Raw genomic sequence first — 16,613 nt, forward strand, 5'->3', positions numbered from 1 at the left:
AGAGAATCCTGGGGTATGTGAGGAGTGACATTTTGCTGACATTTCCCGGTAGCATTGAACACGGGCCGTCTCGAGACGACTACAGAAATATCTGTGGATATGCTTGAATGTGACAGAAGAGAGCGAGAGAGGAGAGAGAGAGCCCTGGTCTTTTCAGGGGACAGTCTCAGTGCTCGGGCCGGTGATGATGAGGGACACAGAGATTGAATGGTAATAACTGGTGCACAGACAATGGATGATTGAAGGCTCTCTCCGCGACGCTGAAGGATTTCAATATCAGAGCGGCCCTAGAACTGGGATCCTTATCGGGGCAGGCCTCAGACAAAAGGGGAGCTGCGCGTGAAATGTGGGCTAAAACATGGGCACACGACCACACCGATTAGCAAAAGGCTGCGCACACAAAGAAGCCAGCTTTATGTGGACAAAGGCTGTCCAGTGCCTCGTTGTAACGAGAGAGATAGAAGGAGAGCGGAGAGAGAGGACGAGGAAGAGAGAGACAGAGGGAGAAAGGGAGAGAAGGAGAGAGAGGCTTTACATATATTCTTTCCTCCATCTTCTACAAGATGTCAGGCCTAAGGAGACTGGAGACTAGAGAAGGGAGGGGAAGAGAGCCCGGTGTTTGAGTGCTCAGGCCCTCTGCTTCCGATGAGGAATAATGGACTAGCAACACCAGAAAACTCCCAGGACCCTTCCATCGCTAAAACCTTCCCCATCCTATTCATAAATATCCACACAGACACACATGAACACGTATGCCACACACCTGCACGGTTCTGTTTTTCTGCCCCCCAAAAAACAAAAAATACTGAAAATGTGCAGAGGCTTCCCAGGGAAGCTCATTAACACTCCCTCAAGAACCCTGAGACAAAAGAGAAGAAACAAAACCGAACTAATCAATGACAACGCAGCCATTGTAGTGGAAACAAGAACAAGCATCAATTTGGATAACCTGAGAGGGCTAACAGCTTTCCTTTAGTGGCATTTGGCTGGCTGGGAGGAGAAAGAAAGTTCATTAATTAAACAGGACTAGGGGAACAGATGGAATGGCTAGTTGGATGCTAATCACTTAAAGCAGACAGACCGGTTTTACACCCGCCGTAGAACCACACACGCATCAATCCCTATTAACACGTCCTCTTAAAATGGAATGTACTGCGTTACCAGCACTGAAGTCCGTTACGGAGTCTGTGATCGGCAGAGCGGATGGCCTTCCATATACAAGGACTAAAAGTATTGATGCACACTGGGGCTGGCCAATCCACGGAGTTGAACAGTGGAATGCACACACAAGTGCACAGAGTAGTACCACTGAAGTCCACGGTTATGACTGCTTACAAAGCCAAAACACCTAGCATCCATCAGCACCAGTCCTCTCAGATAAATACTTTTCAACCAGAGATTCCTTCAAAGTATGTTTTTCCTCCACAGATAAAAAGATAAATGATTTCCATAACAACAAGATATGGAAGAATGGCCTAGGTTTTGATGGCTGGTGATAGAGACAGCTTTCACAGTTATCAGAACTAGGGGTGTCTAGTGGATACCAAACACCTCTGTGGCTTCACCCGACAGGTTCATAATGATACAGCCAGTCTGATACTAGTAACGCTACCCGACACCTCCCTACCGGGGCTGGCTGGCTGAATGGTGGGAGAGAGAAGGGGATCCCACGCAGACCTGGCAACCTCTCAGCCTTTCACTGCACTCTTACAAAACAGACAGATGTCAGGCATGAATGCATAACAGACGGAGCAGGGAGGGGAGGGTTGTGAGGCGTTCAAGTTTAAAAGATACACGGAGCATGACATTCTTTCAGTAACATGCTGTGCTGTAATGTGTGTACATTCCCAGGACTTGAAATATTTAGTGATGGGGTGGCAACAAAAATTGGTCTGTTCTGCAAATGGCGGACGGCGAATCTTTTTAAACTAACATTTTTCAAAAAGACCCATTTAAAATTCCCTTGGGTAACATAATCACAAGAGTGGACAACGATCAGACAAAATTATAGGTTACATTCTCCCATTTGGAGACTATTGACAGTTTAACAACCTTAGTAAAACATACCCCGTAACACAACAAAAAGATGAAGAAATAGCACTTCAATGCTTCCGACAAACCCACAGTAACTCATCAACTCTCTGTGCTGCTCTCATCCCCAGGATCAGTACACAGACCGTGTCTTTATGGTCTTTCAGGGCCCTGTGCTGTCATCAAGCCCCTGCCATCAGCCGTCTGTTTCCATGCCTGCTCTACCTGTGTTTAAGAGTGGCCCTGCTCTGCTCAGCCGCCGCTCAGCCACCGGCCCCCAGGGCTTTCATTGGGAGGGTGAGTGGGGACGCCTTTTGTTAGAGGCAGGGTGGAGAGGAGATGGAGGGGAGAGGGAAAAAACTATAATGCTGTGAGTCATTCTGCATTAGCAGCAGGGGGGGGGGGTACTTTTGCATGTTGTATGAAGCTAGACGCCATATGCCATCCGGCCAGGCTGCCTCCTGAGTCAAGGTTGGGTTTGACAGGTCTGTGCGTGTGTGTCCCCCCCCGCTCCCTTGGCCCTTCTAGGCCCCAGCGGCAGAGCTGTCTTCTGCTCCGAGCGGAGCGGCCATGGAGTGGTGGTGTGTGGGCGGGGAGGGGACTCAGTGATGTGAACACATCAGACATTGTCGTGAGCCCCAGGAACAGCTGGTCAGCTGGAGAGATATGTGGGGGCGGGTTGAGGGCGGAGGAGCGGAGGGGTTGAGGGCGGAGGGGTTAAGGGTGGAAGAGTGGAGTGGAGGGCGGAGGAGTGGAGGGCAGAGGAGTGGAGGGCAGAGGAGTGGAGGGCAGAGGAGTGGAGGGCAGAGGAGTGGAGGGCAGAGGAGTGGAGGGCAGAGGAGTGGAGGGCAGAGGAGTGGAGGGCAGAGGAGTGGAGGGCAGAGGAGTGGAGGGCAGAGGAGTGGAGGGCAGAGGAGTGGAGGGCAGAGGAGTGGAGGGCAGAGGAGTAGAGGGCAGAGGAGTAGAGGGCAGAGGAGTGGAGGGCAGAGGAGTAGAGGGCAGAGGAGTAGAGGGGTTGAGGGCGGAGGAGTGGAGGGCGGAGGAGTAGAGGGCGGAGGAGTAGAGGGCGGAGGAGTAGAGGGCGGAGGAGTAGAGGGTGGAGGAGTAGAGGGCGGAGGAGTAGAGGGGTTGAGGGCAGAGGAGTGGAGGGGTTGAGGGTGAAGGAGTGGAGGGGTTGAGGGTGAAGGAGTGGACCTAATCCCACTGATCATGGGATTAAGTTAAAATATTCAGTAGAGGAAACTCCCTCCATCCCAAAATGTCATAAACCCCAACCATAGCCCCCCTTTCATCCACTCCTCAGCCCCACCAAACTCAAACTAGTCCAAAGTCCTGCTTCTCCCAACAACAGTCTCCAACCCAACTGCCTCTGACAACTCCGACCTCCACCCTGTTGAGCAATCCACCCTGCCCCAGACTTCTGAGTTCCTATTGGGTCAGGGTGGTCTTTGGGAATGGATGTCCCTGAGAGCTGGACTGCGACAAAGCTGAGAGCTGGACCGTGACAGAGCTGGACTGTGACAGAGCTGAGAGCTGGACCGTGACAGAGCTGGACCGTGACAGAGCTGAGAGCTTGACCTTTTCATGGCGTCATACCGAGGCTCTGCATCTGTCCTCGTGCTCCTAGACCTTAGTGCTGCTTTTGATACCATCGATCACCACATTCTTTTGGAGAGATTGGAAATCCAAATTGGTCGACACGGACAGGTTCTGGCCTGGTTTAGATCTTATCTGTCGGAAAGATATCAGTTTGTCTCTGTGAATGGTATGACCTCTGACAAATCAACTGTAAATGTTGGTGTTCCTCAAGGTTCTGTTTTAGGACCACTATTGTTTCCATATACATTTTACCTCTTGGGGATGTCATTCGAAAACATAAATGTTAACTTTCACTGCTATGCGGATGACACGTAGCTGTACATTTCAATGAAACATGGTGAAGCCCCAAAATTGCCCTCGCTAGAAGCCTGTTTCTCAGATAAGGAAGTGGATGGCTGCAAACGTTCTACTTTTAAACTCGGACAAAACAGAGATGCTTGTTCTAGGTCCCAAGAAACAAAGAGATCTTCTGTTGAATCTGACAATTAATCTTGATGGTTGTGCAGTCCTCTCAAATAAAACTGAAGGACCTCGGCGTTACTCCGGACCCTGATCTCTCTTTTGATTAACATATCAAGACTGTTTCAAGGACAGCTTTTTTCCCCATCTACGTAACATTGCAAAAATCTGAACATTTCTGTCCAAAAATGATGCAGAAAAATGCTGAAAAATTAATCCATGCTTTTGTCACTTCTAGGTTAGACTACTGCAATGCTCTACTTTCCGGCTACCTGGATAAAGAACTAAATACAATTTCAGTTAGTGCTACATACGGCTGGTAGAATCCTGACTAGAACCAAAACATTTGATCATATTACTCCAGTGCTAGCCTCCCTACGCTGGCTTCCTGTTAAGGCAAGGGCTGATTTCAAGGTTTTACTGCTAACCTACAAAGCATTACATGGGCTTGCTCCTACCCATCTTTCTGATTTGGGCCTGCCGTACATACCTACACGTACGCTATGGTCACAAGACACCTCCTAATTGTCCCTAGAATTTCTAAGCAAACAGCTGGAGGCAGGGATTTCTCCTATAAAGAGCTCCATTTTTATGGAATGGTCTGCCTACCCATGTGAGAGACGCAGACTTGGTCAACTTTTAAGTCTTTACTCAAGACTCATCTCTTCAGTAGGTCATGTGATTGAGTGTTGTCTGGCCCAGGAGTGTGAAGGTGAACGGAAAGGCTCTGGAGCAACGAACTGCCCTTGCAGTCTCTGCCTGGCTGGGTTCCCCTCTGTCCACTGGGATTCTCTGCCTCTAACCCTATAACAAGGACTGAGTCACTGGCTTACTGGTGCTCTTCCATGCCGTCCCTAGGAGGGGTGTGTCACTTGAGTGGGTTGAGTCACTGACGTGACCTTCCTGTCTGGGTTGGCGCCCCCTCTTGGGTTGTGCCGTGGCGGAGAACTTTGTGGGCTATCCTCGGCCTTGTCTCAGGATGGTAAATTGGTGGTTGAAGATATCCCTCTAGTGGTGTGGGCGCTGTGCTTTGGCAAAGTGGGTGGGGTTATATCCTGCCTGTTTGGCCCTGTCCGGGGGTATCATCGGATGGTGCCACAGTGTCTCCTGACCCCTACAGTCTCAGCCTCCAGTATTTATGCTGCAGTACTTTGTGTGTCAGGGGGCTAGGGTCAGTCTGTTATATCTGGAGTATTTCTCCTGTCTTATCCGGTGTCCTGTGTGAATTTAATTCTCTCTTTCTTTCTCTCTCTCTCTCGGAGGACCTGAGCCCTAGGACCATGCCTCAGGACTACCTGGCATGATGACTCCTTGCTGTCCCCAGTCCACCTGGCTGTGCTGCTGCTCCAGTTTCAACTGTGATCTGTTCACCGGATGTGCTACCTATCCCAGACCTGCTGTTTTCAACTCTCTAGAGACAGCAGGAGCAGTATAGATACTCTTAATGATCGGCTATGAAAAGCCAACTGACATTTACTCCTGAGGTGCTGACTTGTTGCACCCTCGACAACTACTGTGATTATTATTATTATTATTTGACCATGCTGGTCATTTATGAACATTTGAACATCTTGGCCATGTTCTGTTATAATCTCCACCCGGCACAGCCAGAAGAGGACTGGCCACCCCTCATAGCCTGGTTCCTCTCTAGGTTTCTTCCTAGGTTTTGGCCTTTCTAGGGAGTTTTTCCCTGGCCAATGTGCTTCTAGGCCTGAATTGCTTGCTGTTTGGGGTTTTAGGCTGGGTTTCTGTAAAGCACTTTGAGATATCAGCTGATGTAAGAAGGGCTATATAAATACATTTGATTTGACCGTGACAGAGCTGAGAGCTGGACAGTGACAGAGCTGGACCGTGACAGAACTGAGAGCTGGACCGTGACAGAACTGAGAGCTGGACCGTGACAGAGCTGGACCGTGACAGAGCTGGACTGGAAACAGAACAAGACCCTAACCTATTGGAAGCAGGTTGCGCTTCCAAACATCGTCACAGAGCCTTTAATTCGAAAGGCAAAGACACAGAGGAGAGTTAGGGCTGTACACATCACTTCTCACTGAGTCTTATGACAGAGGGAAGATGGCCCAGCTCACCCTTCTCACTGTGCCAAGCCAAGCACTCAGTTCATGGGCTTGGAGATGTCTGCAGGAGACTGTTATGGCACACTAGCTGACAAATAAGAGCCTATCAGCAACACTAAATAGTACATGTACAGCTACAGTACACTAACATGGCAGCTCCCATTCATAACCTCCTTTCAAAGACTCCGAAAGATGCTTTCCTCCTGACTAGGTAATGAAACTTCTTGTCCTAAAGAACACATTGTTAACCATGTAGGGACAATGAGAGAGAGAAACAAAGCCTTATTCAGAAGGTACACAAAGCAGTAGGCCAATATCAGTGGCAAGAGTCACACATATATGATGTTTTCAAGACCGTGCAAAGGCAGAGCTCCATATCTGGTAGATGGTTGGCTAGATGAGGCAAGGACCTGCACCTCTGGAGGTTGGCAGCCCTAGGTTCCACTGGGCTCTGTGAGCCTCCCTGAGAAGATGAAACCTCTCTCTGCCACTACACTGCATGTCCCCCACAATGCCACCTAAAAGTCCGGCTCGCATGACTGGCCACGTGCAGGAACAGATTATCGCTATTGATTGCTGCCCGGAGACGGATCTCTCTGTGTATGTGTGCGTGCGTGTCTTAGGGGAGGGTAGTAAGGGTACTGGGGCGAAAAAGCTATTGATTCTGTCCAGCGGGGATGTTGCGTTTCAGAATGAAGGTCAGCTCTACTTCGCCTCCCTCTATTAGAGGCTCCTGCTACCTAAACACACAGCACACGTTTACTCTGGAGTGAGTGCTTGTTTAGGAGAGAATAACACTTAGTGACTGCATCAAGCCTCCCGTCAGAAACCCGACAGGCTATGTGGATGCAGAGGGAGTCCACCACAGCCATATAATATCTATAATAAATATGCCATTTAGCAGAACCTTATCCAAAGCGACCCACTATCCTGGCGTTGCAAGCGCCAATACGAGACCAACTGAACTACAGTAGGACCACATACAGTAGTTGGGGATGAATGACACATTGCATGTCAGGGGGAAATTCTCTTGATATATGTTGTGCTACTTAAATAGCGGGAACTTGGCCGTCAAGAGTATTCTCCTCCCGCATGTCAGGTCCTCACCACTCACAGTGAGTCTGCGTTCCCCTCTGGCAGTGGAGGAGACTGCAGCACGCTGCTCAGTGTTCTTACAGGGTGACTATTAGGATTCACACAGCCAGTCACACACCCTCTTCTAATAGGGCCATGTTAATGACACGGGTGATTTCTGACAGCCTTGTAATATAAAGGTATGTGGGGTCAGGACTGTCTCTTTCACGTTGCACAGCGCCGAGGGCTCTGAAATAACATCACTGCGTTGTCACTGAATAGAGCAGAATGCTGTACATAGTTGGAGTGGAATGACACACGTAAACCCACTTGGATAGACATCTTAAACGCTCACACGTACAACGACACACAAAAACTCACAAACAAAATCTCTCACACACAAACTACTCCAAGTACCATGGTGTAGAGCCAAAAAGGAAACAGCGGATTGTAGAGGAAGGGAGGATTAGTGTGTGTGTGTGTGTCTCCAGCAATGTGGCTGGTGGTCATATTTCAATATCAAATCCAATTAGCCGGAGTGATGGCGCAGCAGAGCGCCTGGCTGCTGGAGACTCCAGTTCTGTGGCGGACGGAGCGGGAGAGAGGAAACCAGAGAGCACCACAGAGCCAGGCCTGCCTTTATGGGGACACAGAGGTCATGTGGCTTTTCTTTGTAGAAACATTAAACAAATGACCTTGGAGAGCGGCCTGGCTACATACAGCAGATTGGGGAGCGCCGGGGCGGGGAAACGCTGGATAGGGATTTAATCTCGGCTACAAAAACAGCCTGCTCTGAAAAGAGCCAAGGTTATTGTTCCAACCCAAAATAAAACACCTACATTTTGCAGAAGACGAGTGGCAGATGAGATGAGGAAGAGAAGGGAGCATACATGGAGGAGTGATACAATGCAGAAACCACTCAGCAGAAGGAGGAATGCGTCATGCCTTTGGGTCAAGTCTAGAAACAGTACCAGTCAAAAGTGTGGACACACCTACTCATTCAAGGGTTTTTCTTTAGTTTGACTATTTTCTACATTGTAGAATAATAGTGAAGATATCAAAACTATGAAATAACACATATGGAATCATGTAGTAACCAAAAAAGTGTTAAACAAATCAAAATATGTTGTATATATGATTCTTCAAAGTAGCCACCCTTTGCCTTGATGACAGCTTTGCACACTCTTGGCAACCATCTTCATGAGTAATGCTTTTCCAACAGTCTTGAAGGAGATCCCACATATGCTGAGCAATTGTTGGCTGCTTTTCCTTCACTCTTTGGCCCAACTCATCCCAAACCATCTCAATTGGGTTGAGGTTAGGTGATTGTTGAGTCCAGGTTATCTGATGTAGCACTCCTTCACTCTCCTTCTTGGTCAAATTGCCCTTACAGTCTGGGAGGTGTGTTGGGTCATTGTCCTGTTGAAAAACTAATGACAGTCCCACTAAGTGCAAACCAGATGGGACGGCATATCGCTGCAGAATTCTGTTGTAGCCATGCTGGTTAAGTGTGCCTTGAATTCTAAATAAATCACCAACATTGTCACCAGCAAAGCACCCCCACACCACCTCCTCCATGCTTCATGGTGGGAATCATATATGCGGAAACCCTCCATTCACCTATTCTGAGTCTCACAAAGACAGGGCGGTTGGAACTGTATCATTAGTTTTGGTGTTCCTGCTCTTTTTTGAGTTAATAAACCTCAAATAGCATTCTAAATTATATCTTAAAACATTCTTCCAAAAATAGTCAGAACTTTATTTTATCAAATCCTGAGAAATCTTCTGAATTACAAAATAGTTTGTGTTTGTTTGTGTGTGTGCCCTATCTTGATAAAAAAAAATTGGTCTCATCGCCTCGATGACTCATGACTATTTCTTTGTTTAAACGTAATCCTCCAGCCATCCAGAAAAATGTCCCACACACAGACACCAGTGCTGGCATTGCCAGCATCCATTGGCTGGGAGCATCCGTTTGTCAGCTCATCTTCCAGATCTGCAGTATGTGGGGCCTCACCCTGGCTGGCTGCTTCACACTGCCAACGCTCCAGCCCAGCCAGCGATCATCTCATCTCGCAGATCAGGCCATCGTGTTGCTCTCTTCTTGCTAAGGAATGCCAGGTAGGCCTGGTCTGGCCCGGCCCTGGCTCCCTTCCCCCTTGGCTCCCAGTGCAGACTGGCCTATGGTAGCTAGGCAGCGCTGGCAGCTCAGCACATCTCACACTGGAGTAATTCACTTGGCTTTGGGTTACAGACATCTGCCTCTCTGCTGTCCCACTGATGCCCCCAGGGACCCTGAGAGGGGCTGATATGAGCCTCGCTGATGGGTGGGTGGGATGACACCCGTGCATACAAATGCAAGCACATACACATCAAACACTCAGAATGTAAAGCCACATACACCTGTAGCCAAAGTTTAGTGCACATTATTATTATTATTATTATTAAAACATACAATAGGCTACTGACATTATCGCGCACCCTTGCCCATTTTCCTTACAAACCGTAAACCAATGACAAAATAAATACTTGAGAGCGGTGTACAACTTGGGTCCAACCTCAAAAACTGGAGATTGCTGGTCACCATGGCAACACCCAGAGAGCTACTGTGGTCCCTGCGAGGCCACTCTGTACAGCCTGTCCCTGTCCGGGGAGAGGTGGAGCTGCAAGGCTTTGTGGGAGATCAGATTTCATCCACAGGGGCCCGCTCCAAAAAAACGTCCCTCCCCTCCTTCAGTCCTCAACTTATTCACATGCAAATTCATCTCCATCGCTGATTACGCTCGTCTTAAACCAACTGACATGTACAGCTGGAGATCAGGCCCTTAACGACAGGCAGGCTGTTACAGGGATGGAGGGGAGGACGGGTTAATGACAGTCATGTCTCTGCTGCTGTCGTCTAAACCCACTGCATCATACAAGATGACAGAGAGGTTTCACAAGATCCCCATTACAGACCCAGACGGACACATGCGTCCTCGCATGTCACTACGGGCTGCGCGACACACCGCAACACCTCAACCCGGTGCGCTGTTAATCGCTGTATGCAAATCAGCCAGCGCATCAAGATCAGTGTCAGTGCTCACCCATGCAGATCACCCAACACGCTACACGCACCACATGGGAATCCACCCAGGCCAACCACTAGGGCTAACGCCGCGATTACAATCAACACGTTTAGAAATTCAATATTTTCACATATGAGAACAATCATCGGAGTGTGAGGAATAACATTAATTCATATAAAAAATAATACATATAAAAAGATAACCGTCCCTGGAAAAACTTGCACGACCTAACTGCTGAGGCTCTGTGGTCAGTTGTTAACCTTGTGGAGGCAGACAGGGCGGTAAGGGTAGGGGAGACAGAGTAAAGAGTTCACACAAAGGATACAAGCTCTGGTAAAGCGTCAAGCGGGACTTGACAGCTCTGCTGGCGTTGATGCAGGTGGCACGCACAAGGCTGGGCAGCAGCGTTCCGGTGACGATGGCGCCGTTGAAAAGAGGCCCAAAGAAGGGGACCTACGAGGGGAAGGAGAGAGGGAGGGAGGGAGGGAGGGAGGGAGGGAGAAAGTTACCATCTTAAATAAACGTCATAACCGTTGAATTCTTCTTTTTGTCTGTGGAAGGAAAAGTGAAGACAGGACGGCCGGGCATTCGTGTGGTTGAGTCCGTTTCCGCGGTTACATGGACTCATTACAACATGATGAAACTTTGTTGCTCCGTGCTGAAACAAGCAAGGTGCTGTAGCAAACCAGTCTGGTTGCCTAGGCAACACTCCCGCCCATGCAGCATGAGCACATGCAGTCAAGAGCGGAGGGAAGGAGAAAATGTGCGTCATAAAAATAAAAATGCTATTCAAACGCAGTACTAGTGAAACGTTTGGACACACCTACTCATTCTAGGGATTTTCTTTATTTTTAACTATTTTCTACATTGTAGAATAATAGTGAAGACATCAAAACTATGAAATAACACACCAAAAAAAGGTGTTAAACAAATCAAAATATATTTTCTATCTGAGATTCTTCAAAGCAGCCACCCTTTGCCTTGATGACAGCTTTGCACACACTTGGCATTCTCTCAACCAACTTCATGAGGTAGTCACCTGGAATGCATTTCAATTAACTCTGTCAGAGTGACCATTGGGTTCTTGGTCACCTCCCTGACCAAGGCCCTTCTCCCCCGATTGCTCAGTTTGGCCAGATCTAGGAAGAGTCTTCCATTTTAGAAAGATGGAGGCTATTGTGATCTTGGGGACCTTCAATGCTACAGAAATATTTTGGTACCCTTCCCAAGATCGGTACCTCGACACAATCCTGCCTCGGAGCTCTACGGACAATTCCTTCGACCTCATGACTTGGTTTTTGCTCTGACATGCACTGTAAACTGTGGGACCTTAAATTGACAGGTGTGTGCCTTTCCAAATCATGTCCAATCATTTAATTTACCACAGGTGGACTACAATCAAGTTGTAGAACCATCTCAAGGATGATTAATGGAAAAAGGAAGCACCCGAGTTCAATTTCGAGTCTCACAGCAAAGGGTCTGAATACTTATGCAAATAAGGTATTTCTGTTTATTTTTAATAAATATACTTTTTCCACGGTGTGCTCAATTAAAGACATGAAAATGCATAATTGTTTGTGTGTTATTAGTTTAAGCAGACTGTGTTTGTCTATTGTTGTGACCTAGATGAAGAAGAAATCTAATTTTATGAACAATTTATGCAGAAATCCAGCTATTTCCAAATGGTTCACATACTTTTTCTTGCCACTGTAGTGAGCAATATGTTTGGAACATCAAATCGCAATAAATTAGAAGTATTGAATCACATTACATATGCTATTGGCACATAAGTATCATGATAACATTATCTTGTTGGGGGTCCCTGGCAACTCCCAGCCCAATATCTAATATTGCTACAGGGTTAGATTCAAGTTTGAGTGACTTAGGACTAAGTGTTGAGCTTATTTAGCATAGAAACCACACACACATCTAATGCAAATCAATACCGGATAAAATACTTTGATTGAACTGTTGAACAAATACAGTGGGAGCTCTCGGTGTTTGAGAGCAGCGTGCATGTGTGTGTGTGTGTGTGTGTGTGTGTGTGACACATGCGTCTGTTCAATCTTTTTGGGGAGATCTTAAATCTGCTGAGTTGAATGATCATTGACCTGGAATGTGACATGCGTGTCAGAGCCTCTCCATAAGTCCTGCTGTCTACTTGACATGGCATAGCTCATTATACAGACAGTCCCTCCACTTCAATAATTAGACTACACTTCAAACTGACAGCTAGCCCATTCAAACTCTACTGGTGTAAAAAAAAAGAACAAAAAAAAGCCAAACTTCTAGAGGTCAACTCAGGACAATGAAGCTCTAGAACAATAAAGGGTCTGTGTAATGGGGGCCGTAGGATTCTATGGTGGAGGTTTCGGCTGCAGACTGGGTGGTTGTTGGTCGTGTCTTTCTGTCTGTCTGTGTGGATACTGGGAGGAGGCCTAGGTGGATGGCCAGACAGAGGTCTATGGGCATCATCCCCAGGTTGGCAGAGTCCTGCTGGCAGGTCAGTGGAATGAGAAAGCTGCCATGCATTCTGGCCCCATCTTTTGCTCCAACAGACCAAAGCCCCTCGTTTGGCCGACACAGTCTCTTTCGGCACTCTTTAGAAGAGACTGGAGATATTGTGTGAGGTTTTCTTATCGATCTGAGATGTGGAAGTCACTGTGACGGACTTCCAATTGTATTTTTTGGGTCACGTTAAGGATGAATATTAGAGTATACCAATCTAAGTATATAGTGCCATAAGAACATGATCACACCCGTTAATTTTTTCAACATTTTGTTGTGTTCCAGCCTGAATTTAGTGCAATTGAGATTTTTTTGTCACTGGCCACACACACACACACACACACACACACACACACACACACACACACACACACACACACACACACACACACACACACACACACACACACCTTGTGGAATTATGCTTTTCGAAACTTTTACAAATTAATACAAAATTTAAAGCTGAAATGTCTTGAGTCAATAAGTACTCCAACCCTTTGTTATGACAAGCCTAAATAAGTTCACAAGTAAAAATGTGCTTAACAAGTCACGTTTTAAATTAATCTCTTCTCTGTACCACACACATACAGATAATTGTAAGCTCCCTCAGTAGAGCAGTGAATTTCAAACACAAATTCAACCAAAGACCAATGCCTCGCAAAGAAGGGCACCTTTTGGTAGATGAAAAAATTATAAACTAAAAATAGCAGACACTGAATAAACCCCTTTGAGCATGTGGAATTTATAAATTACCCTTTGGATCGTGCATTAATACACCCAGTCAACACAAAGATACTGGCGTTCTTCCTAACTTAGTTGCCAGAGATGAAGGAAACCGCTCAGAGATTTCACAGTGAGGCCAATGGTGACTTTAAAACAGTTACAGAGTTTAATGGCTGTGATAAGAGAAAGCGGAGGATGGATCAACAACATTGTAGTTATTCCACAATACTGACATAAATTACAGAGTGAAAAGGAAGCCTGTACATTATAAAAGTATTAAAAACATGCATCCTGTTTGCAACAAGGCACTAAAGTAATGCTGCAAAAAACATAGCAAAGTAACTCACTTTTTATCCTGAATACAAAGGGTTATATTTGGGGCAAATTCAATACAACACATTACTGAGTACCACTCTTCATATTTTCAAGCATAGTGGTGGCTGCATCATGGTATGGGTATGCTTGTAATTCTTAAGGATTGTAGAGTTTTTCAGAATAAAAAAACAAAACAGAATGGAGCTAAGCACAGGCAAAATCCTAGTGGAAAACCTGGTTCAGTCTACCTTCCACCAGACACTGGGAGATTAACTCACCTTTCAGCAGGACAATAAAAAAGTCAAATCTATACTGGAGTTGCTTACCAAGAAGACAGCGAATGTTCCGGAGTGGAAACTGCTTGAAAATCTATGGCAAGACCTGAAAATGGTTGTCTAGCAATGATTGACAACCAATTTGACAAAGCTAGAAGAATTTTGAAAATAATAATAGGCAAATGTTGCACAATCCAGGTGTGGAAAGCTTAGAGACTTACCCAGAAAGACTCACATCTGTAATCGTCGCCAAATGTGATTCTACACTGAACCAAAATATAAACATAACATGTAAAGTGTTGGTCCCATGTTTCATGAGCTGAAATAAAAGCACAGACATTTTCCACACAAAAAATGCTTATTTCTCAAAAATGTTGTGCAAAAATGTGTTTACATCCCTGTGTTAGTGAGCATTTGTTCTTTGCCAAGATAATCCATCCACCTGCCAGGTGTGTCATATCAAGAAGCTCAGGGATTGAATACTTATCCAATCAAGATATATTACTGTTTGATATAAAGTATATATATTAGTGTTTGATATAAAATATATATATTAGTGTTTGATATAAAATATATATATTAGTGTTTGATATAAAATATATATATTAGTGTTTAATATAAAATATATATATTAGTGTTTAATATAAAATATATATATTAGTGTTTGATATAAAATAGAATATATAAGTGTTTGATATAAAATATATATATATTAATTACACACATACATGCATATACTTTTTTTTATACAACTGTTCACATTTTTCTTCCACTTAAGAGTATTTTGTATAGATCGTTGACAAAATAAATGTTAATCCCACTTTGTAACACAAAAATGTTTGGAAAAAGTCAAGGGGTGTGAATACTTTCTGAAGGCACTGTATATAATAACCTAGCCTACCGGTGATGGTTACATTGTGACCTGTAGTCTTTGACCCAGCCAGTCAGTCTATCCAGAGCTGTGTGTGCAGCGGCTCAGAACCAAGATGAAAGCTAGCTGAGCGACACTGACTGCCTCAGAGCACATACCCACAGTGAGGGTAATGGACTGGAGTGAAAGAGGAGGGCATTAGAGCGTCCATCTCAGAGTCACACAGGCAGACCGACAGACAAACAGGTAACGCACTCAACCAACAAGGCAGTCTGGAGGGACATGAGTAAGGAGAGGGGTTCTCTAAGTGAAGATCAGACAGCTTTTTCCAAACAAAGAGTTGGATATGCTGAAGCAGTGAAATGTTGAAGGAGTCCCATAATATTTGTTTAGTGCTAAAAAGACAGTAAGTAAAATAGTGTATCCATTACACAGGTAGATTGAGTGGAAAATAATCAAGCAAGTGCAGAAACAAGCGCCAAAAGCCATTTCGGTTTTGAGCCTGCCAGCTGATCTCTAGTACCAGTACCTGTGGTTTCTTCATGATCTGGATGAAGAACGTGTGGTTCTTCATGGGGTACACGATGATCAGCACATCTCCAAAGTCAGTGGGAATGATGCCGCGTCGGTAGTCCCTGCTGTGCTCCGACCACACTATGTGAACCTCGTCGTTGCCCAGGTGACGCAGCTGCACCAGAACAAACCACAGGGTTTAGACACGGCTACGGCGATCACAACGGTCAGAAAGAACATCTTGTTATTCCTATAGAAAGGTTTTTAATATTAGGTTAGAGATTACCACAGCTCTGGATGTTGTGACAAAGCTTCTTATCATTTGAATTTCCAGTGGAAATTCAAACCACAAAAAAAACATTAAATTGAGCATTTTAAAACCAATCATTGAAATTAACTTTACTCCAAAGACATAAAATTGCATCCAATTTCCATGTTCTATTCATAAATACAAATGAAGTTAGGACAGAAATTACACAAATGACAGGAAATTGGCAGATAGTTAATGTACTGTCGAACTCTTTTTCAACCAAGGCAGAGGGGAAGTGAGAGAACAGTCTTCCCTTGGTATTGTGGCTGACATGGACATTGAGTGATGGGTTTAAGGGCGGCTATTCCAACCTCACTGGCCTTTACCCATCACTCGTGGGGAAACCTGTTTTTTTGTTTGTGACCTGAATAAGGATAAACTGGGCCTAGTAAGGGTTAGACAAAAAAACTCCTGTCCCTGATTATGTGGCAACATCAAGGCCTTGCCTCCTCACCGACTGACTCACTTAGAGGAGGAAAACATCTGCCAATGTACTTGGGTCTAATGAGCCATTAAGAAAACATGGCCTCGCCACCCAAAAAATTGCAATTAGTACATTCTATTATAAGCCCTTAATTATGGTAATGAGATAATGTTCAACAAATCCACAACACAGTGATTGAACACCGTGCTCCCTGGTTCATCTCATCTGTACAAGGATCAATGGCTCCAGTGCAGGTCAGGTCAGACAGGCACAAATTAACCAAGAATGTTGAATATGCATGTCGAGGTTACCGACAAAAATCCTAAGGATTTTAATTAACATTTGAATATTACACTGAACCAAAATAT

The 16,613-nt window shown here is 45.6% G+C and overlaps 1 protein-coding gene across 4 annotated transcripts in view; it reads right to left on the reverse strand.

Moving 5' to 3' along the window:
* LOC109903954 (Ral GTPase activating protein catalytic subunit alpha 2) overlaps positions 1-16,613 on the reverse strand; it is a 137,794-nt gene that overhangs the window by 34,642 nt on the left and 86,539 nt on the right. For all 4 annotated transcript variants that reach the window (XM_031788261.1, XM_031788265.1, XM_031788263.1 and 1 more), the window contains 2 exons: positions 15,528-15,686; positions 10,632-10,759 (listed from right to left, as the gene is read on the reverse strand). In XM_031788261.1, coding sequence (XP_031644121.1) covers positions 10,632-10,759; positions 15,528-15,686 — 287 coding nt within the window. The remainder of the gene's footprint in view (positions 1-10,631; positions 10,760-15,527; positions 15,687-16,613) is intronic.

The sequence above is a fragment of the Oncorhynchus kisutch genome, linkage group LG14 (genome assembly GCF_002021735.2).
Source record: "Oncorhynchus kisutch isolate 150728-3 linkage group LG14, Okis_V2, whole genome shotgun sequence".
Taxonomy (NCBI): Eukaryota; Metazoa; Chordata; class Actinopteri; order Salmoniformes; family Salmonidae; genus Oncorhynchus; species Oncorhynchus kisutch.